This window comes from Salvia hispanica, chromosome 1 (assembly GCF_023119035.1).
Source record: "Salvia hispanica cultivar TCC Black 2014 chromosome 1, UniMelb_Shisp_WGS_1.0, whole genome shotgun sequence".
Lineage (NCBI taxonomy): Eukaryota > Viridiplantae > Streptophyta > Magnoliopsida > Lamiales > Lamiaceae > Salvia > Salvia hispanica.
The window spans coordinates 26,053,003-26,075,415 of NC_062965.1; the positions used below are offsets into that span (position 1 = coordinate 26,053,003).

General features: G+C 37.0%; 2 protein-coding genes across 2 annotated transcripts; one reads left to right on the top strand and one right to left on the bottom strand.

The window, feature by feature from the left end:
• Positions 1-5,665: 5,665 nt before the first annotated feature.
• On the bottom strand, positions 5,666-7,621 carry LOC125192401 (G-type lectin S-receptor-like serine/threonine-protein kinase LECRK3). Its single transcript, XM_048089944.1, has one exon. It carries the CDS (start codon positions 7,619-7,621, stop codon positions 5,789-5,791), a length of 1,833 nt encoding a protein of 610 aa, XP_047945901.1. The 3' UTR covers positions 5,666-5,788.
• A 13-nt stretch (positions 7,622-7,634) lies between these two features.
• On the top strand, positions 7,635-20,278 carry LOC125192410 (protein FAR1-RELATED SEQUENCE 5-like). Its single transcript, XM_048089957.1, has 9 exons — positions 7,635-7,659; positions 7,770-8,006; positions 17,544-17,633; positions 18,015-18,095; positions 18,181-18,185; positions 18,443-18,613; positions 18,667-18,725; positions 18,857-18,924; positions 18,975-20,278. Exons 1-9 carry the CDS (start codon positions 7,635-7,637, stop codon positions 20,276-20,278), a joined length of 2,040 nt encoding a protein of 679 aa, XP_047945914.1.
• Positions 20,279-22,413: the final 2,135 nt, after the last annotated feature.

The following is a 22,413-nucleotide window of genomic DNA, read 5'->3' on the forward strand; positions in this document are numbered from 1 at the left end:
TGAGGATGAGGCCATTCTTGAGGAATGGGTTTACGACTATTATTCATCGAGGAAGATTTGGAGTCTGGTGAGGGATGAAATAGTGGAGGAGTGGAAAGTGGAGAGGATGGTGAAGATATGGATATGGTGCGTGCAATATGATCCTTCACTGCGCCCAACTATGAAGAAAGTTATGCTAATGATGGAGGGCATTGTCGAGATTCCCATACCTCCAAGACCTACTTTCTTTAGTACCATCTAGTTTATCACCGAGAGTGATCTCATGTATCATTTTCCTTTATGTTTCGAACAATGTCTCGTATCTTGCTAGCTAGTATTAATCGAGTGTGTGTTACGAGCCTCTTTTACAATATTATTTGGTTTAGATCCTCTTCTATTATATTATTATGTTTAGATATTATAGGAATTTAGCATATCTTTCCATATTGTATCCACACATATTTATTATAAATATGTGTGGAGCCTCTCTTATTAATCAATTAATGAAGAGATAATTTGCCCAAGATTACTTGCGTAGTACGCCCATTCTTAGTTTGCTGCCGACAGAGAGAATTCCGCGCCAGTCGTGAGAGAGAATCGCCGACCCTCGAGTAGGGCGCCGGAATAGTATGCTTCGTACGTGACAGAGAGGTATATCTTCGCTGACAGAGAGGTATATCTTCGTTAAGAGCAGGGACATCTTAACAAATTGGTGCTTTCACCCCAAATCTCATCGATCAATTTAAAAAATAAAAAAGAAGACACCTTCTTCACCAAAAATTTTTTTACCACCGATCACTTCCCCTGCCAAGCTTCACCGCCGCCATTCAACGTCATCATGTCACGCAACTACACCGGATTGGGGCGTTATGAACAACTATTCGATCAATTGGATGCCGCTATCTCCAGGTTGGAATCACGTTGGGGAGCTTTCGATAGACGTGTGACAAAATTGCAGGTATCAAAAGCAGCGTATCGACGTTACTCGTCCAACTACGACACTGATCCCTATCAGCAACCTACTCGTTTTCGCCCTTGCCACGAACAGCCTCCTGGCTGGCCGCCACTGTGACGCTCACCCCAAAGTTGCTTGCCTGCACAGCGGCGTCGGCACGCCTACGGGAAGCAGCAGCAGTCACACACCTATAGGCAGCAACACCAACCTGTTGCTGCACATATGGAGCCCCTCAATCGGTTTGGCGATTCCCGACCTCGACATCAATCAAACCCAACACCGGTCTTTGAGCATTCGCCGTAAACCTGCCCGCTTTCAGACGCGGCGCTGCAAAATCCCGACGACGGATACCATGTGAGGCAATCTGACTACCTGCCCCCTCATCCGCCATATAGGGACTCATACGGGCAGCCACAAAATTCATCTGCCGGGAATCATCTGTGGCAGCCGGAGTTCCCCCTCCCTGACCGAACGCTGCATCCACCGACACCACGATCGCCTTCCTACCGGAGTTCAGCCCCACCGTGTACAACCTCGGCAGATTCCCCGGCAGCCACAACTCAAAGCCGATCTTGTCACGAGCAGCCCACTGTTGTGCTGCAGCCGTTGCTCAGTCCGACAAGTCTCCAACGCTTAGCAATACCACCGATATCCTCTGCTGTTGTCCCACCGCCCTCCTCGCATCCACCAAACACCCGTCCGGCTACGTAGCTTGTTTCTTGTGAAGAGAAGCACTTGGGAGTTGAAGGTGATTCACAAGTGTTACATCCAGGGAACTTGCGGCTCAAAGGGATGAAATTAGTAGATGAAGAATTTTGTTATGAAACTGAATGGATTCCCAATAGCCATTCTTCAAGCCTTGATCACGAATCGGATGCTCATCAAAAAATGAATAAAAATGATTCCTTGAATTAGAGGGGTAGTTTTCTTGATGAGGTTGATGAATCAAAATCATCGCTATTAGATGATAATCATGATAAGGCCACATTGGATGATGATGAGTTCACAGAGATGGAATGTCATTCTATGAAGATGAGTGATGATTCGGATTTGCAGGTGGGTGGGGATAATTCATCACCATCATGTGTTGAAAATAGTTCACAGCAGAAGTGTTGGGACTCTGGTGATGATTATAAAGATGATAGAGTAGATGGTGAAGAGAGGCGTTCCTACAACCTCACTGCTGCGGAGCTCCAGCAGTTAAAAGTCCTTGTGCAGCGGTTCATGGAGGACAAGCAGTTTGAGGGGCGTAGGAATGATGATGACGTCAGGAGCTAGTGCATGATCCGGAGCCTCCGCCAAGTCCCGGCCATCACGGATGATTTTGTGAAGCCGAAGGCGAGAGAGGAGAGGGACGACAAATTTGTGGGTCTTGTCTCAAATCTTGACAAAAAGGGAACGCGGTTGAAGAAGCAAATGTGGAGTGAAGAGTGCAACCTGAGGAAGTTGAGGAAGCATCAAGAGAGAGGTTGAGGAAGCATCAAGAGAGAGGTTGGGAACGAATTCTTGGTTTCTGTTTCTTGTTCCCACCTTGAGGACCGTGGGGGAGTTGTTACAAGCCTCTTTTATAATATTTATTTGGTTTAGATCCTCTTCTATTATATTATTTTGTTTAGATATTATAGGGATTTAGCATATCTTTTCATATTGTATCCACACATATTTATAATAAATATGTGTGGAGCATCTCTTATTAATCAATTAATGAAGAGATAATTTGCCCAAGATTACTTGCGTAATATACCCATTCTTAGTTTGCGCCGACGGAGAAAATTCCGCGCCAGTCGTGAGAGAGAATCCGCCGACCCTCGAGTAGGGCGCCGGAATAGTGTGCTTCGTAGGTGACAGAGAAGTATATCTTCGTTAAGAGCAGGGACATCTTAACAATGTGTTCTCTTGTAACTTTTTCCTTTTTGTTTCGAACAAAGTTCCATATCTTGCTAGTCTTAATCGAGTATATTTTTCCTTTTAGTTTCGAATAATGTCTTGTGATAAATAAATCACTTCCCATAAATAAAAACGGCGTAAAACATGATTTTCACTTTTCAGTATACCTTAACCTCTGGCAAGTTTAGTCTTCATTTTTTATAATAGTATCAAAATTATGGATTACCGAGGGTATTGATATACTTGGATTTTACATGGTTTTAGAGGATGGTTATGTATGAATTTGATCATATTTTCTATTATTGAACATGTTTATATATACTTCTCTATTATATTGGTATGTTGACCATTTTGCTAAGAATGTGTAGAAAAAGGTACAAAATATGTGGATGTGCAGCAGCCTTGATTTGAGACAATATTTACTGGAGATTTTGAAGTCCAATCAGCCCATAATGCATATCAATCTCTTCGTCTTCGAAATATCTTCGCGTGGGTATCTTGCACGCCTCAATCGGAGTTCGGTAGAAGAAGTAATGGCCGTTACAAGAACACTACGCTATCCAGAAACTTACACGCGGCCGGTTTACACTGTAAATTCACCCGGCCGGGTACTGTAATTCTGCGCGAAAATGGACAGAGAGGGGTCGAAAACGACCACCCAGCCAGGTGAATTTTGCTCTTTATAATTCCACCCGGCCGGGTACGCTATTTTGGCGTATTCTTTTGCCAAAAACGCGATTTTTGATGGCAGATTAAAGGGAAAACGCCTAGGGTTCACATTCATTCAACATCTACCGCCTCCAACACTCACACACACCCCCAAGAACATTTCTAGAGAGAGAATTGAAGATTGAAGACGCCAAATCGGAAGATTGAAGACTTCACTCCATAGATTCGTTCCACAGGAGTTCTTAGTATCTTTCTTTCATGTTTTTGTTCGGATTCTTTGTGTTAAACTTAGTTTTCTTCATGAACATGAGTAGCTAAACACCTTTTTGTAGAATTCTTGGTGATGATGCATTAATTTCTTAGTTTTTATCTAATTGATTTTGTTCTTGTCTTGCTCTTGTAGTTACTTGATTATTCTTGGGTTTATTCCTTTCAATTGCTTGATCACCACTTGATTGTGTAGGATTAATTAGATTAATCGGGAGATGAAATAATTAATCTGGAAATAGGAATAATTCACACCTTAATGCAATAAAACTCGGGAGAGTTGAGGTTTTGAGTGAGGTCTTTGACCTAATCGAGCTTTTGGGAGTTAGGGGTTTTAGGATTAGAAGGGGACTTCAATCCTAGCACCTAATCTGCAGGTTTGTCACCTCGGGAGGGGGTTTAATCTATAATTGTGGTCGACTTGGTAACTCTATTTACACCAAAAGGTAAGACAATTTGATTGGATAAGAGCTTGGAATTGTGCATCGGATCCTTGAGTTCTACATTTTTCTCCATATTATCTTTTCACTCCGTGTTTACTTGTTTTTATTTATTTACTTGTTCATTATATGCTTTTCATAGTGTTAGAAAACAACCAATCCTTTCCCAATTCTCTAGATAGTAGTCAACATTTGTTCGTGGTAGTTAAGTTGATACAAATTTGTCTCTGTGGGATACGATACTCTTGCTTGCTAATTGTTACACTGTCCCCGTACACTTGCGGGTACTACTTGTGTTAAAATAAGTTGAGTCAGGTATCCCTTGTTTCCTACTATAGAAAGTAACGTAAAGTATGATTTTATCCTTAATTAGTCCTTTTAGTACTTGAGAATGTTTTAAATCTTTTTTCTCTGGGCTTAGTTGATTAAAACCATAAGCTGTTTAAACGGAAGTATTGGGCCTGACTTCTATTAATATCTATTGGATTGTGTCTTATTTTCATTTTGGCGATGTGCAAAGAAAACCTTCAATCAAACTAGAGGTGCCCACGATTTAGGAATCGACGGTTACGGTTCAGAACCGCCGGTTCCGGTTTTGGAAATTGCTGAACCGGAACCGACCACGAGAGTGTTTCGCGGTTCCGGTTCCAAAACCACCGATTTCGGTTTCGGTTCTGAACCGGCGGTTTTTCAGAGGTTCTTTACGGTTTTTCACGGTTCCGAACCGCCGGTTTTTGCGGTTCCGGCTTGGATTCACGGTTTTCCAGCGGTTTTTTGCGGTTCTGGCACGGTTTCGGTTTGAAAATTTTTGAACCTGAACCGAACCACGGTTCAAAAATAGACGGTTTCGGTTCGGGTAAATTCTCACGGTTTCGGTTCGAAACTGTAACCGACGGTTACATTTTTGGTTTTAACCGCCAGTTCGGTAAACCTTGGGCAGGTCTAAATCAAACCATCCAACACAACTGATTTCAACGTTGATTGGCCTCCAAATTTAGATGGGATCTATTGTCAGTCTCAATCTGGTAACACAAATTTCTTGAAGGTATTATGAAATTTGGAGAATCAAAAATGCAAAAAAATATATGGAAGAAGATGAGGAAATTGCCATATATGGGAGAAAATTGGACATGAAGGGAGAAAAGAGGGAAATATCTTTAATGACTATATTACAAATTATAATACATTGCGATATTAAAGCTAGAAAAAACAGCTAAACTAACTCCTAAACAATTAAATTTTGATTCTCAATTTTAACAGACACCCACCCTCATTGCACTCACAACACATTACATTTAACTTACAATACATGACTCAATCAATTTATTAAAACTTGTTTCAAATCAACCAAGGTCATTAGTTCATGAACAGAGAGAGCACACTCATAGTAAAGCTAGATGGAACTTAAGAAAAAGAAGTAAGACTAGGAGGTTCAGGAATGTCGACAATACCCTCCAATATTAAAGCTAGATGGCTTAAGAATAAGAACCAAGATTAGGAGGTTCGGGAATGTCGATAATACCCTCCAACATTAGCAGAACGTTCTTCATTGTTGGACGTAGCGACGGCTCAGACTGCACACACCATATCCCTATCTTTGCCATCCTCTCCACTTCACTCTCATCCACCGTTTCATCCCCCACCAGACTCCCAATCTTCCCTGTTGCATAACAGTCGTAAACCCATTCCTCAAGAATTGCCTCTTCTCATTCTTGCTCGAATCAACACACTTCCTACAACATATGATCTCCAATAGCATCACTCCGAAGCTATACACATCAACTTTCACTGTGATCGGCTGCTTTTGGAACCACTCTGGTGCAACATAGCCCTTAGTGCCTCTTATCCCAGTAATTGTATTAGTCTGATCTTGTTTCAGTAGCTTTGCCAGCCCAAAATCAGATATCTTTGCACGCCAGTTATCGTCCATTAGTATGTTCTGAGGGTTTATATCGCAGTGAATGATCTGCGTCTCGCACTCTTGGTGCAGATACAGTATCCCTCTCGATACATCTCGAGCGATATCCATCCGTTCCTCCCAGTTTGGTCGTTTCTCTTGATTGAAAAGTATGTTTGCAAGGGATCCGTTCCTCATATACTCAAACACCAGTAGTTTGTTGTCTCCATCGAAGCAGTAACCTAAGAGCCGGACTAGGTTCCGGTGATACATCTTTCCAATCGTCTTCAACTCTGTCTGGAACTCTCTTTCTCCTTGTGCGAATTCCTTCTCCAACCTCTTCACCGCCACCATTTTCAGGCCATTCTGCATAACCCCTTTGAACACCGTGCCAGATGCTCCTCTCCCCACCTCTTCCTTGAAGCCGTTTGTTGCTTCGGACAGATGCTGGAATGTGTACACTTGCAGCGAAATGCCCTCGACAAAGCTATCTCCAGCTTCCTTGCTGATCTTCATGTAGTCCTTCTGTCTCTGGCGAACAAATATCACAGAAATTGACAACGTCAAGACGCCTATGGACATGAGAACAATTCCGATGATGAGGATGTCCATACGCCCCTCATTCTTGATGATTCTTTTACGGTCCGAATCGCCTCCAATGTCGGGTACTGTGTTTGTACCGAAGCGAATGAGAGCAGCCACGTTTGAGTCTTCTAGAGACCTTCTTCCATATCTTAACAGAAGCCTCTGCTTTTTGCATTGGCCGTCTTTATAGAAGGCTGCTTCACAGTTGCAGTCATCGAGGCATGCTTTGCTGCACTCTTCTTCATTCATCATCATTTGCAAGATCTCATATGAGCTATCCTCCCATACGGTGTTTTCGACTGTTCTCATATCGTACCTAAGTCTATTGTCCGTTTTGGAACAGCCCTGCACCGAGAAGTTTCTTGAACAGACGGACTGAACAAAGACGAAACCGGGAAGACACTGACATTCTGGCGCACTATCTATCAGAATACAGAAGGCGTTGATTCCGCAGATACCTTTGGGAGCACACTCGTCCTCCGTGGAGGACCATCTCCTGGTCAAGTTGAGATCACCGAGGGAGAGAGAATAGATGCGGAAGATTCCTCCGACATCGAGCCTCATAAAATTGATGGATCCCTGCGTAGGGAGTCCACCATTGGATATATTCAGCAGAGTCACTCTATCGTTGTGCAGCAGATAGAGTCGGCCGTCTCGGTCGAGGTTGAGAGAGACGTTACCATCCGTGTTTGTTTCTGATGCATAGTAATCGTAAGGCGTTGCGTCCGGCGTGTTGACAGGATACTGCACGAGGTTTCCATCATGTTGCATCTTCAGCCTGAAATTCCCTCTCCCATAGTCTGTCTCCGAGGCGCTGGAGACGATCTCTTCCCTCTCCAGGAGGCGCTGGCCGGGGAGGAGGGTGTCTGTCGGGTTGTCGAAGCTCTGCCAGATGATTCTGGACTCGGAATCATAGAGAACAAAGTTGCCATTGTCGAGCATTGATGCAGACGCGATGGTTGTGGAGGGGCTGATGACCTGTACATCTGGGCCTTGCCTCCGGCGCAAAATTAGCCTGCCGTCGGTAGATAGTAGCAGGAAGATGACATCGTCAGGGACGGTCGGACTGGTGTCCCTATTTGCTGTCCAGACGACGGTTTTGTCGGGAAGAAAGATGCCGACAGCGTAGCCATTGACGTGTTGGGGGAAGAATCCGAAGGCGAAAACGCCGGAGGGGGAAAGCCAGGAGGAGTTGGAGGTGGGTGTGACTGTGTGAGGGAAGAGCCTAAGGTGATGTTGGATGATCTTGTTTGGGCTTCTGCTGCTGTAGAAACGAGGAGGAGAAACAAGATTGTGTGGTTGGACATTGCTGTTTTTCTGAGTATTGGTTTGAGGCTACTACTGACCATCTTATTTTTAACCGTTACTTTCCTTTATGTATGAATAGTTATTATTGATTTTACTCTGGACGAGAGAGTGGATTACTCATAGTCAATGCTTTACTTATGGGCTCCTCTCTCCCTCTGGTAAATATATGCCGTAGATCACGCGTTTTATTTGTAGGATAGAAACATCCACTCTTGTGTCATGTCTATTACGTTGACTTAATTCTAATATGGCAGAATAAGAGCTGTAAATTTCCATGAAAGCTTGGTCCACAACTGTACTTATTCATGATAGTAGATGTCCACAACCATATGAAATTGCATAGTAATTTAATTTTGGACATATCAAGATCTGAGTCAACTCCTCCAATACTGTCACCATCTAATGTAAGAGTATCTACAATAGCACGGACTAGCTAATAGCCTAGCACTAGGACTAACCAGAAACACATTATGTCACGTCACACGAACTTCTCACAATCTGCCACGTCATTCAGACTTCCCACAGCCAATTAATAGGCTAACTTTAGAACTAGCCGACGCTCTAGTCAAGCAAATAAATTGACAAATACTATTAATTCATTTTAATTGTTGGTATTTATCAAATATTAAAAAAGTAAAGTGCAATAAGTTGTAAATATAAGTATACATAAAAAATAATTAAAAAAATCGGTGTCCACGCAATAACGGACTAGCGATTGGATAACGGTTTAAGTCTACGAATGAGAGCTCGTCCTACTTCGGGACGTCCGTCGCATTAGCCTAACGCAATAGTGGACGTTCCCATGCCCTAACTGCTAGTCCGTGCTCTAGTCCGCTATTGCGGATGCTCTAACGATCGATTGTGTAAAATACAGTGACACTATTAAATTCACCTCTGGCCGTGGCAATAATGGCGTGGAATATGTCTCCCTCTCTCTCTATCGGGCTTAAACAAACACCCCCTCCCGCGATTATGTGTAGTGTCCAGTGGCAGACGTCATAAATCTACTATAATACCAGTGAATTTGTCCTTATAAAATAGACTCTTTGTGCTATTTTGATTTACTCATGAAAAGCAATTCAATTTTATTTTAAAACACACATCGTATAATTAATGGTGTAGGTCTCATTATCTACTAATGTTAATTTATATTTTCCTTCCTTTTCTTAAAAACCTTGATATTCTCAAAATTTTTATTTTTATGGGACAAGAAAAGTAATATATCCTATATATATATATATATATGTAATTGTGATTAATTGATAACTAAACAATGAGAATTTAAGAACTTATTTCGCTAATTAATTAAAGTTAATTGCTTTCAATATTATAAAATTCAACTGATATCTATGAATCAACGAATTATTATTACCAAGAAACTGATATGTTTTGTGCTATCTAACTAGTAATATTTATAAATTAATAAACTAATAAGTTATCAAGAATTAATCACGATCACTATATATAAAAATATATCAAACTCCCTCTGTCCACATAAAATAAAGCATATTTGTCATTTTTGGTTATCCACAAAAAATAGAGCACATTTAAAAAGGAAAGTTTTCAACAACTTTTCTCTTACTTTTTTCCTTCTCTCTTACTAATAATATGAACCACACATTCCACTAACACTACTTCTCTCTTATTTTACCAATTCCACATTAAAACTCATATCATTTACGATGTGTCCTATTTTTTATGGACGGAGGAAGTATGAAAAAGCTACAAACGCTACACTTATAAACACACATAAACATTTTACTAATCCAATACTTTTGAATTATTGAATTTACATAGATTACAAGAAAATTAAAATTATAGTGTAAATGATGGTTTTTGCCGTGAAACCCTATAATTAGATTTTCTATTGGTTACTCATTTTTAAATTTTGTGTACAATCCATAATTTCAAAATAAAGTTTACACTGCACAATTTTAAAGCAGCACTTTATTTAAAACAAAATGTTTTAAAATAGGAGCATATAAGTGAACAGGATCTCATTTTAAAGCTATCAACATATTTACACTTACACATTTTACAAGTCGTAGTAGAAATAGGAGTGACTAATATTTGTTTTGAAAACGTTTTCTTCTTCCTCAACCACACGGCATCCGTTGTTGCTACATTTTCACCTTTGTTATTATCAATTCTTTAATTTCGTTCAGCCCCTCCTTCCCCTTTTAGTCATCTAAAACAATATCTTAGGGAGAATTGAAGATAGTTTTTAGAATTTTAAAAAAAATTTATAGTAGAAAAATCAAGAAAATGGAACTCTTCCCCCTTCTACTGCGTCCACCATTGGTAGTGCTCGTCATTAGTCATTACATATCTTATTTAATTTTATTATATTAATAAATAGATTTCACATTCTATTAATGTATTTCAGTTATATATTACTCCCTTCGTCCCATTCAAGATAACAACCTTTCCTTTTCTGTTTGTCCCAATTAAGATTATCACTTTCCAATTTTGGGAATAACATCCTTTCTCCTCTTTCCTCATTAAGATATTCAACTACTCCCTCCGTTTCGCCATAGTTGAGGCGAAACTTTTCGGCACGGAGTTTTAGAAATGAATATTGGATGTGTTAAATAAATAGATAAAAAAGTAAGAGAGATGAAAAGGTAGAGAGAATAAAGTATAAAGTGAAGAAAGTAGAGAGAGTAAAGTAAGAGAGTAAAATAAGAAAGAGAAAAAGATTACCATATATAGAAATGACTCAACTATGAAGAAACTTCTCGAAATGGAAAAATGACTCAACTATGAATAAACAGAGGGAGTACTTTTTTTCTTTCTACTTTATTCCACCTAACAACACTTCTCGTGTCACTCAATAATGTGGTCATCTTGAGTGGGACGGAGGGAGTATTAAAAGGTAAATAACTTTTCTGAATAAAATTAGTCTTCTTTAACTTTTATAGCAATTTTTTTGTTTTTATGAGGTTGATTTCTTTCTTTATTAACATTATTTTAATAATGTTATTATTCTCATATTTTACCAATTTCGCATCAAATTTGTGTCGTCATCAAATATTATATTTTTATAGCACGGAGGGAGTATATATAAAAACGAGACATTTTCTAATAACTTTTTTACAACTACTACATTTTTGTGCATATTTTTATGGCATGGAGGGAGTATATATATTTGCTTGTGTACGAAAGAAACAAATGAATGTTTGGCATGATGGAATGAAATGGAATGGAGGTTGGAATGGAATGGAGGTTGGAATGAAATGTTCATTTCTTTGGATTTTCTTTGCATTTTCATCCATTCACTCATTCATTCCATCACACCAAACAAATGAATAGAATGGAAGTAGGAATCACATTCCATTCCATCATACCAAGAAGCCCCTTTAAAGCCTAAGAACTTACATTAAATTATGATTAAAAATGTAAAAGTGGAACAGAAGACCTTATTTGTCGCTCCCGTTGCGATAACCGTAACTGTACACCATTCTAGAGTTGTAGAATTTCTTGAATAATTAATAGACTAGAATGAAAATATCTATCAGGGTGCGTTAAAATAACAATACTTTTAAAGTAACACCATATCACCATTCCTCACCAATTATTTGTACACGTGGACGAATAATCAGCTTCCATGTGGCAATCATAAAAATGCTCAACGGTAAATTTTCTCGGCCAGCAATATCCAATACGCGTTTATACTATTGTTGTGTAGTGTTTAATATTGCTGAATACTAGGTGTCACAGTGTCATTTTAAGATGTGTTGTTATTTTAAACGCAAATATATATATATATATATATATATATATATATATATATATATATATGGTTTTGATCTATGAAGACCAGATTTAAATACAGAAACACAGAACAAAGTCATACGTAAGGCATTTTTAAGTCATAGTTAGTTTATTTTTAGGTCATGCTTTGTTAGCATGACCTAAAATGATCTTAATATGACATAAATCCAAATCTTATAATATGACCTAAAACTACTAAATTATGACCTTCCGTATTTTTGGTTAATTATTGACCATTAGATCATCTAATCCTAGGGCCAAGATTTGGGCTGCATTTCTGGATTTAAATGCATTCTTATGTTTGATATATATAGGGGTGTGTTAGGGTCCTTACAGCATCTTAGTGTAAAATACAGCACAAATCACAGCCCTTGGATCATTAGATTGGATGGTTGTGATTAGTTACATTATCATACTAAAAATCTACATTATTAGGCGAGGTACATTATTAGACTAGAAATGTACATTGTAAGACTAAAACTGTACATTATTAAACTAAAATGCTACATTATTAACCTAAATTGCTACATTATTATCCGAGCTACATTATTAGTCTAAAATTCTACATCATTAGATGACACGTGGCATTAATCTAACCGTTAGATCATAAGATCCAATGGACTGCAAGTGTTTTGAGTTTTACATATACTTAGCGTTCTGACCTGAATACATCCCTATATATATATTATATATATGTGCGTTATAATGATAACTCATATTTATGTGATAACCTAATAACCCTATCATTTTGTGGGTCAAAAGTATCATTTTTACTAAAAATGATTTTTTTTCAGCATACATAAAATGATACTTTTAATCTATAAAATGATATTCTGTATTATAAAATCATACTTTTCGTCCATAAAATGAGGGTTATTAGGTTATCACCATAATTATGGGTTATCATATGATCACATCCCTATATATATACATTACGCATTACCCTAATTATGCATTACCCTCCTTATCACCCCTAGTATAAATCATATGACTAATATAATCCCTTAGATCTATTAATCTAAGGGCTATGACTAAAAGCATCGTTGTACATTATTATACCATTTTCGTACATTAAAGGGCAATTTGGGTATATTACTGTTACATCATTTATATGGATTAGTACATTAACGTAATGTATACATTATTGCGTTATTAATGTATATGTCTCTTCTACGTAATGTAGATTATAATTTATTAAATGAGTGGCGAAAGTTATATCCATTCCCCAAGGGTTTAGCAATCCATGAGGCTAGGGTGTAGTACCGACTCAGTAACACAACTTTCACTAAGCTAATCGTGTGGATACTATACCCTAGCCCTATAGATAAGTTAATCCTAGGGGACTGGATCTAACTTCCTCCGATTAGTGAACGTTATGTTAATACGATGGTACTACATCCTAGCCCCATGGACTACTAAACCTTTAGTGAATGATGTTAACTTTCGGCCCTAAGGGAATTAATACGATACTACATTACTGGATAAGTGATGTACGATATACCCATGATAATGTACCGACTCATGCTTTTGTGAATTTGTAGATGCTATATAGCTTCCATTCACAAAAGCATGAGTCGGTACATTATCATGGGTATATCGTACATCACTTATCCAGGTAATGTACGATATACTCGTGATAATGTACCGACTCATGCTTTTGTGAATTTGCTGATGCTATATAGTATAGCTTTCATTCACATCAGGTAATGTACTATGTACCCATGATAATGTACCGACTCATGCTTTTGTAAATGGAAGCTATACTATATAACATCTACAAATTCACAGAAGCATGAGTCGGATAATAATGTACGATATACCCATGATAATGTGTACATAATTCAGTCATACATTAACATCATGTACTAATAGAACATGATGTACAAATATACATACATCATGTAGCGAAATTATGTATTATTGTGCTTTACCATTTCTACCCTTTTTGATTATTTTATTAATTTTTAAATGCCACGTCTTCCATATCAACCATTACATCACACTTAATATAAGGGTGTAATTAGTTTTACATTTTAACAGCTTTTTATACATTAATCTGAATACATCCTTATATATATATATATATAGGGGTGCACTAGGGTGCCACCATAGTTAAAATAACACCATACCACCAATATAGTCCGTTAGATCTCATCTATGGACGCCTAGAATTAAGTTTCGTGAAAAAACACGGGTTTGCAGTCTATCGTATTAGATATTGCAGTCTACTCGTATTGGATATTGCAGATCGCGGTATACTGCAATATTGTTGTGTTAAGACTGCAATATTCAATGAACAGCACTGCAATGTGGTAACGTAAAATTAGAAATTTCCTATTTTACCCCTCCGTGTTTTTACACGTGGCAGCATAACAAGCACACGATTTTCAGATCCAATGGCCTAAAATGGTGGTATGGTGTTACAATAAAGAGGGTTGTTATCTTAGTACATCCCTATATAAATATATATATATATATATATATATATAGAGTTGTGATCAATGTCGAACCAATTTTAAAAACCGAACTAGAGACCAAATTTGGGCCACTAAATCTAGTTTTTTTTATGAGATGTGCTGCTGTGAAAATTTTTTCGGCTTCATTATAAGCCCATTTTACTTCATTATATAGGTTTATTACTTCATTCTGTATTTCAAATGCTTCTACACATACTTTATTCCAATAATTTATTACATTATTCCATTTGTTTATTAAACCATATTAGCGTCATGGCGTTGGTGATAGATATTGTAGAGAGAAAGAACGGCACGCGACGGCGAAACCACATTTAAGTACTGGAATGAAGTAAAAACCTACTGGAATGAAGTAAAAACCTACTAGAATAAAGTAATATATTCTGGAATGAAGTTAAATCATCGTAACGTGTTATATGACTTATTTACCTTCGGATGAATTAAAATAGGCTCGTGATGAAGGCGAAAATAATTTATAAATTTGTGAATCTTATCCATAAACAACTAAATCCAAAAGCCCTAATTTAGTATGGTTCGGTGGTTCGGTCTTTAAGAGTGGGTTTGTGGATAATGAGACTCATATATATATATATATATATATATATATATATATATATAGGGGTGCACTATGGTGCCACCATAGATAGGATAACACCATACCACCAATATAGTCCGTTAGATCTCATCTATGGACGCCTAGGATTAAGTTTTGTGAAAAAACACGGGTTTGCAGTCTACTGTATTAGATATTGCAGTTTATTGTATTAGATATTGCAGTCGTGGTAAACTACAATATTGTTGTGGTAAGACTGCAATATTCAATGAACAACACTGCAATCTGGTAACGTAAAATTAGAAATTTCCTATTTTACCCCTTCGTGTTTTTACACGTGGCAGCATGACAAGCACACGATTTTCAGATCCAATGGCTAAAATGGTGGTATGATGTTACAATAAAGAGTGTTGTCATCTTAGTACATCCCTATATATATATAGGGGAACATTATGGTCAATAAGTGAAATTCTGTTAAAAATCAAAACAAATCTAAGTCCTTGGATCCTGAGATTGGATGGATGTGATAAGTTACATTATTAGCCCAAGATGATACATTATCATTATTAGACTAAAATGCTACATTATTGTACTAAAATAGTACATTATTATCAAAGTTACATTATTTGACTAATAATCTACATTACTAGATGACACGTGGCATTAATCTAACGGTTACATTACAAGATCCAATGACTGAGATTTGTTTTAATTTTTGACAGAATTTCACTTATTGATCTAAACGCGTCCATATATATATATATATATATATATATATATATATGGGTGCACTATGGTGCCACCATAGATAGGATAACACCGTATCACCAATATAGTCTGTTAGATCTCATCTATGGACGCCTAGGATTAAGTTTCGTGAAAAAACACGGGTTTGCAGTCTACTGTATTTGATATTGCAGTCGTGGTAAACTGCAATATTGTTATGGAAGACTGCAATATTCAATGAACAGCACTGCAATCTGGTAGCGTAAAATTATAAATTGTCTATTTTATCCCTCCGTGTTTTTACACGTGGTAGCATGACAAGCACACGATTTTCAGATCCAATGGCCTAAAATGGTGGTATGGTGTTACAATAAAGAGGGTTGTCATCTTAGTACATCCCTATATATATATATATATATATATGAAAATGATCAATACAAAAATGCACCTCAATACAATCTAGACCAAATCCTGACCATGAGATTTTTCAATCTAATGATCAATAATTAAATAAAAACACGGTGGGTCATTATAAAGAAGTTTTAGGTCATATTATAAAATTTGGGTTTGAGGTCATGTTAATATCATTTTATGTCATCCTAATTATAATGACATAAAAATAAGCTTACGATAACCTAAAAATGACCTTTGTATGCTTGGTTCTGTATTTTTGTATTGAGAATGGGTTTTACATAGATCAAAACTCAAGATATATATATATATATATATATATATATATATATATAGAGTCCTATTATCCACAAATCCACTCTTAAAGACCGAACCACCGAACTCTACCAAATTAGGGCTTTTAGATCTAGTTTTTTATGGATAAAATACAGAAATTTATAAATTATTTTCGCCTTCATCACGAGCCTATTTTAATTCATCCGAAGGTAAATAAGTCATACTAACATGTTACGAAGATTTAACTTCGTTCCAGAATGTATTACTTCATTCTAGTAGGTTTTTACTTCATTCTAGTGAGTTTTTACTTCATTCCAGTAGGTTTTTACTTCATTTCAGTACGTAAATGTGGTTTCGCCGTTGCGTGTCGGTCTTTCTCTCTACAATATCTATCACCAACGCCATGGCGCTAATATGGTTTAATAAACACATTGAATAATGTAATAAATTGTTGGAATGAAGTATGTGTAGAAGCATTTGAAGTACAGAATGAAGTAATAAACCTATATAATGAAGTAACATGGGCTAGTAATGAAGAAGAAGAAAATTTCGCAGCAGCACATCTCATCAAAAAAACTAGATCTAATGCTTGTCGGTCTTTCTCTCTACAATATCTATCACCAACGCCATGACGCTAATATGGTTTAATAAACACATTGAATAATGTAATAAATTGTTGGAATGAAGTATGTGTAGAAGCATTTGAAGTACAGAATGAAGTAATAAACCTATATAATGAAGTAACATGGGCTAGTAATGAAGAAGAAAAAAATTTCGCAGCAGCACATCTCATCAAAAAAACTAGATCTAATGGCCCAGATTTGGTCTCTAGTTCGGTCTTTAAAATTGGTTCGACATTGATCACAACTCTATATATATATATATATATAGGATTTTGATCAAAACAAAAATGGCCTTAAATAAAGAAATACAAACGATTTATTATCCATAGGATTAGGCGTGATCATCTTAAGATTAGATTATCTAATGGCTAGATTTATTTGTCAGATTATATTAATTTAATAATTTATATTCATAAAAGGTCACTTTGGTCAATCCATGTTTTCGTTGGTTATGGAAGTTCCTATAATGTTCCATATTCCTCTCTCCACTCACTGATCATCAGCGTGAGTTATGTGTCTTACAATCCATAATTTCTCTCATTCATATATTCTCTGAAGATTCATATGATCTTTAATTCATTTTACTTTCTACTTAGTTTCCAGTTTTCTTCTTCACGGCCTTTGAGTTTGCATTCCACAATGTTGAAAACTACATATTTTCGTTTATAACATTCAGTCGCTGCATCATTCTGTTACACTTATAGAGCACTTGTTTCCAGATTCAATCGTTCTGGACATGGAATCTGAAACGCCATCTACTTCATATCTAGATAATCAATCATCCCCCGATGACATTCTTAACAATACAGGTTATGATTTTAATTTTGTGACTGTAATTTTGATAATGATTCAACCATGAATTCTTTATCGTTTTGTTTTAGTAATGTTACAATCATTACTTATTTATCTGTTTATTATGCCATTATTTCGTATGACTTCAATCCGCACTTAGTATGACACAACATTTGGGTTGTTTTTATCTTTGAGTCTTCATCAGTAGTAGTAATGATACAAGTATTTCTTAGTAAAGGGGCAACTATGACATGTTTTTGTATGACTTAAATATGCACTTAGCATGACATGTTATATATTGTGACAATTTTTAGCAGTACTTTATACTGCCTGTATTATTTTAGGACTATCAACACTGACTGTCTTTGTTTTTAACATTACATATTTAAATACACCAGAATGCCCTATAGAGCTTAAACCTTTTGTTGGTCGTAGCTTCCCTACTTTGGAAAATGCCATTGAGTTTTACGAGAACTATGGTTGATGTATCGGTTTTGACACAAGGAAGAACGGTTCAAAGAAGGTTGATGATCTTACCATATGGTTTTACATGGTGTGTAACAGAGAAGGTGAGCAGAAATTTAACGATGAACAACCCAAACGACGATGTAAATCTAAAAAATATGGATGTAATGCTTGGGTTGCATTCAAATGCGATTCTGACCGTGGTTATGTCATTCAACACTTGAACGAAGAACACAACCGCCCCATGGTTTTGGTACAACACCAGAAGTTCATGAGATTAAATCTTCAACTTGATCCAGTTCACCAAAAATTTATTACGGATTGTGTTGGTGCTAATATCGGTCATTCTCTCACTTTCAAGCTGTTGACTGAATTGATGGGCGGATATGAGTCTGTTGGGTGTACTCTGTTGGGCATCTGTAACTACACATGGGACATCAGAAGATACGCTGAAGGATATGACGCCCAAATGATAATAGACGAGATGAAGAAGAAGAAGGAAAGTTGTGACGCCTTCACGTACGAGTATGAGGTTGATTCTCGTAGTTGATTGATGCATTTATTCTGTGCGATCCTATTGCTAAGAATAATTTCATGCAATTTGGTGACATTGTCTCGTTTGACACTACCTACTCAATGAATAGGTAATTGTTATCCCCCTTAAAATTGTTGCCTTTTTCTGTTATGATATGATTTCAGTTTATTATGACATATTAGCATACAACATCGATATGCACATGTTAATGATTTAATCCTTTGTTATTTTGTTGTGCAGTTACTCTATGATATTTGCTCCATTCACTGGGAAGGACGACCATGGGCGTGCGGTGTCCTTTGGAGCTGGTTTGCTTTGTAGTGAGAGTGCAGTCTCTTTTTCATGGCTTTTCAAATAGTTTGTCAAGTACATGGTACTGCTCCTAAGTTGATTATTACTGATCAAGACTTGGGAATGAAAGTAGCTGTTGAAAATGTTCTTGTGGATACAAGTCATAGATGGTGCATGTGGCACATCATGGCTAAAGTAGCTGAAAAGGTACCTAAATCACTACTTGGTAATTCTGATTTTAAAAAGGATTTGAATTCGTGTGTTTGGTCCGAGTTAATTGAACCCACCGAGTTTGAAGACAAATGGAACACTGTCATGGAGTCATATGAACTTGAAGACGCAGACTGGTTTGTTTCTATGTTCGAATCTAGAGAGTTCTGGGTTCCGGCATACTTTAGGGACTTTCCTAACAGTTATCTGATAAAGAAAACATCTGTTTCTGAATCTCAGAACAGTTTTTTTAAGAGGTATACTCAGTCCGAGGCTAACCTTGTTATGTTTTTAATAAACTTCAACAATGCTGCTGATGCCCAACGCAACCAATCCGCAAAAGACGTGAATACTACCGCAAAGATGATACAGAGTGGTCTGTTGAGAAGCATGCATCAACAATATTCAGACTATGCATTCAAGGAAATACACGAACAGATACTGGAGGCGTATTACCATTGCAGCCTTATATCTATATCAAATGAATCAAGTCCCGAGCTTTACAAGGTATTAGATCATTATTCAAACACATGGGATGTAACATTCTCCGTGGAGGATTCTTTGTTCCATTGTGGATGTAAGATGTTTTCTATGATCGGTCTTGTATGCTGCCACATCCTTCATGTGTTGAAGAACAAAAAGATGCGCTTGATTCCGAAGAATCGGATTGGAGGTAGATGGTTGAAATCTCCTCTAGTTAAGGTTGTGCATGCTGTCCAATTCGAAGATGTAGCAACGCATGGTTATGATGATGACAAGAAAAAGGCGCAAGCAATTTTATTGGGAGAGATGTTGGAGTTGCACCATGCTGTTTCTGTCAATATTGATCAAATGCATGAGCTTACATCTATAGTTCATGAAGCAAGGCATCAGATTTTCGACGGCGGAGTAGTAACGTCTACAGCACAGAAGAAGATGCTTATTGAAGAATTTTATGGGGCAGAGGCACCCCTAGAAGTAGATGTTCAACCACCTGAAGTCGTCAGCACAAAGGGATCTGGTAGTAGAGTCCCCTCAAGAGTGGAGAAGGCTTTGAAGCTTAAGAGCAAGCCTTTGCGTCAATGCAAGAAATGTCAGGAGTGGGGTCACCACGATTCAAGGAACTGCGACAAATTAAAAGAGAAAGAAAAACAGCGCTCGAGAAGAAATTCTAAAGTTTGATACCATGTATTCTTTTTCTTTTGAAGTAACATTAGTTCAATGTCATGTTGTTGGAAATTACTCAGTTCGGTCTGTTTTGTATCACGCATTCTGATATTCAGTAGTTTTATGGCATGACTCGAATAGTGGATTATTATCACCCAAATTACCCATACGTTTCCATGACTCATATATTCGTTTATTATGACCCTCTGACAAGAATATTTTGTATTGCTTCAGCTTGTTTGATATGAACATTTCGATCAGAATGGTATAAGACATTAGGTTACTCAGTAATGTGATGCCAGGACTCAAATGTTGGTTTATTATGCCACTAGTTGATCATTTATTTGTTGCTATGACTCATATATTAATTTATTATGACCCATTGCATTGTATTTTTTTATCACACAGTACTTCGCATGCAGTAAACATGAAGTACGCATTACAGGGTGTTTCAGAGAGCAGTTTTACGCAACGACTAATTTTGTGGTACAGAAGTACAATTTCACGTCATTATATGTGCCACTTTAAGTCAAATGACCAATTTCACGTCATTATATGTGCCATTTTAAGTCAAATGACTGAAAATTAGATGGAAAAATCCACATTTATATGTGCCATTCATAGTTATGCTATTTTTGGGTCATATCATCATACATATGGTTAATCTTTACATTTGTAAATATTAGCAGCAAAATTGGACAGATGTCGTGTTGGTATCTCTGTTTTTAAACTAATTTGGACAATGCAACATCATCTGGAGTACTATTACTAGTGCATAGAGAATCCATTCATGAATACAGATGAAATAATATATAGTAACAATAATAGCAAGCTGACATGTATAAAACATGGTTCTGAAAACGAGAATTACAATGACTAAACATCCTTTAACTAAAATAGTGGTAATCTATAAAGATATGAACAATAAATAGTGATCATGATCCGTAGTTTGCGATCATCTTTTCTTCGTTGATCTTTGTTTTCTTGCTCTCCTTCGCATAGTGTTTGGATGCTTCCTCTTTATTCAGTAATGCACAATGGTTATTTCTTGCTAACAACAACACACGATTGTATTTAGCTCTTAGATACTGAAGCACACCTTTGTTTTTTAGTTGATAGTCCACAACTCCATTGACCTCTCTCTCACCCATGTAGACTTCAAGGTGTCTGAGCAAATAAACACCATTGTCCTCAATATTATCCGTCATTCTCCAACTCATCTTCAACCTCTGAATAGGTACGTTGATCACGGTCTTGCATTGATTGTGGCAACCAATCATGGTTAAATACTTACAGAAGAACGTCCTCTGTAAAACATGCAATGCGTCAGTATAAATATCATTTAAATATTAATGTGAGGACTAATGTGTCACACATACCAACGTCTCTGGAACAGAACCGTAGGTATACCGGAGGTCATGCTCTTCTCTATCTTTAGAAGCTTCTATTATCACCACTGTTTTGCGATTAAACAGAAGCACAGAGTGTAGTACCTTTTTGAAAGGCAGAATGCAAACAAAACCTATATTTTGTAACATGTTAGGCATTTTGTCATAAATGAGTATAGTTTTCTCTAACCAATTTTGAATTTGTATCATGGATGCTACAGCAACATACCATATCTATGTCTTCCCATCTAAAGTGTGGTATTTCGCTGACCTCTTTGTCAATGATTGTGGCAAATTCATTTAGTTTGTCTGCATCATTAGTTTTTCCATTTTCTTCCACAACCGTGTACATCTGCACAAGTTATAGCATCAGAGTTAGGTAATAACTTTAAATCATTAAAAACATATCATGATAACTAGATATTCGTGTCCATATAGGTGGGTTAGGTTAACTCACAGCAGGGTAGGTTGTGAAAAATAGCCTTTTGGGTGAAGTGACCGACTTCAAATATTCCATTTGGTTAAGTACCGAGCAGTGGGCACTAATTATTCCTGTAGAAACTTCTCGATGTGGCAATAACGAACAGAATTCCCAAAGCATGACTTCAACAACTCGATCAATGTATATAATATTTTCTCTGACATTCCAACAAATAATTTATTAGTTATTAGTCCAAAGATTTAATAGGTCGGTTTATTTCATAATACTTACTCTTTTCCGTGGTAAGTGGTCATCAACCAGTAATACATAACCCGTTCCTC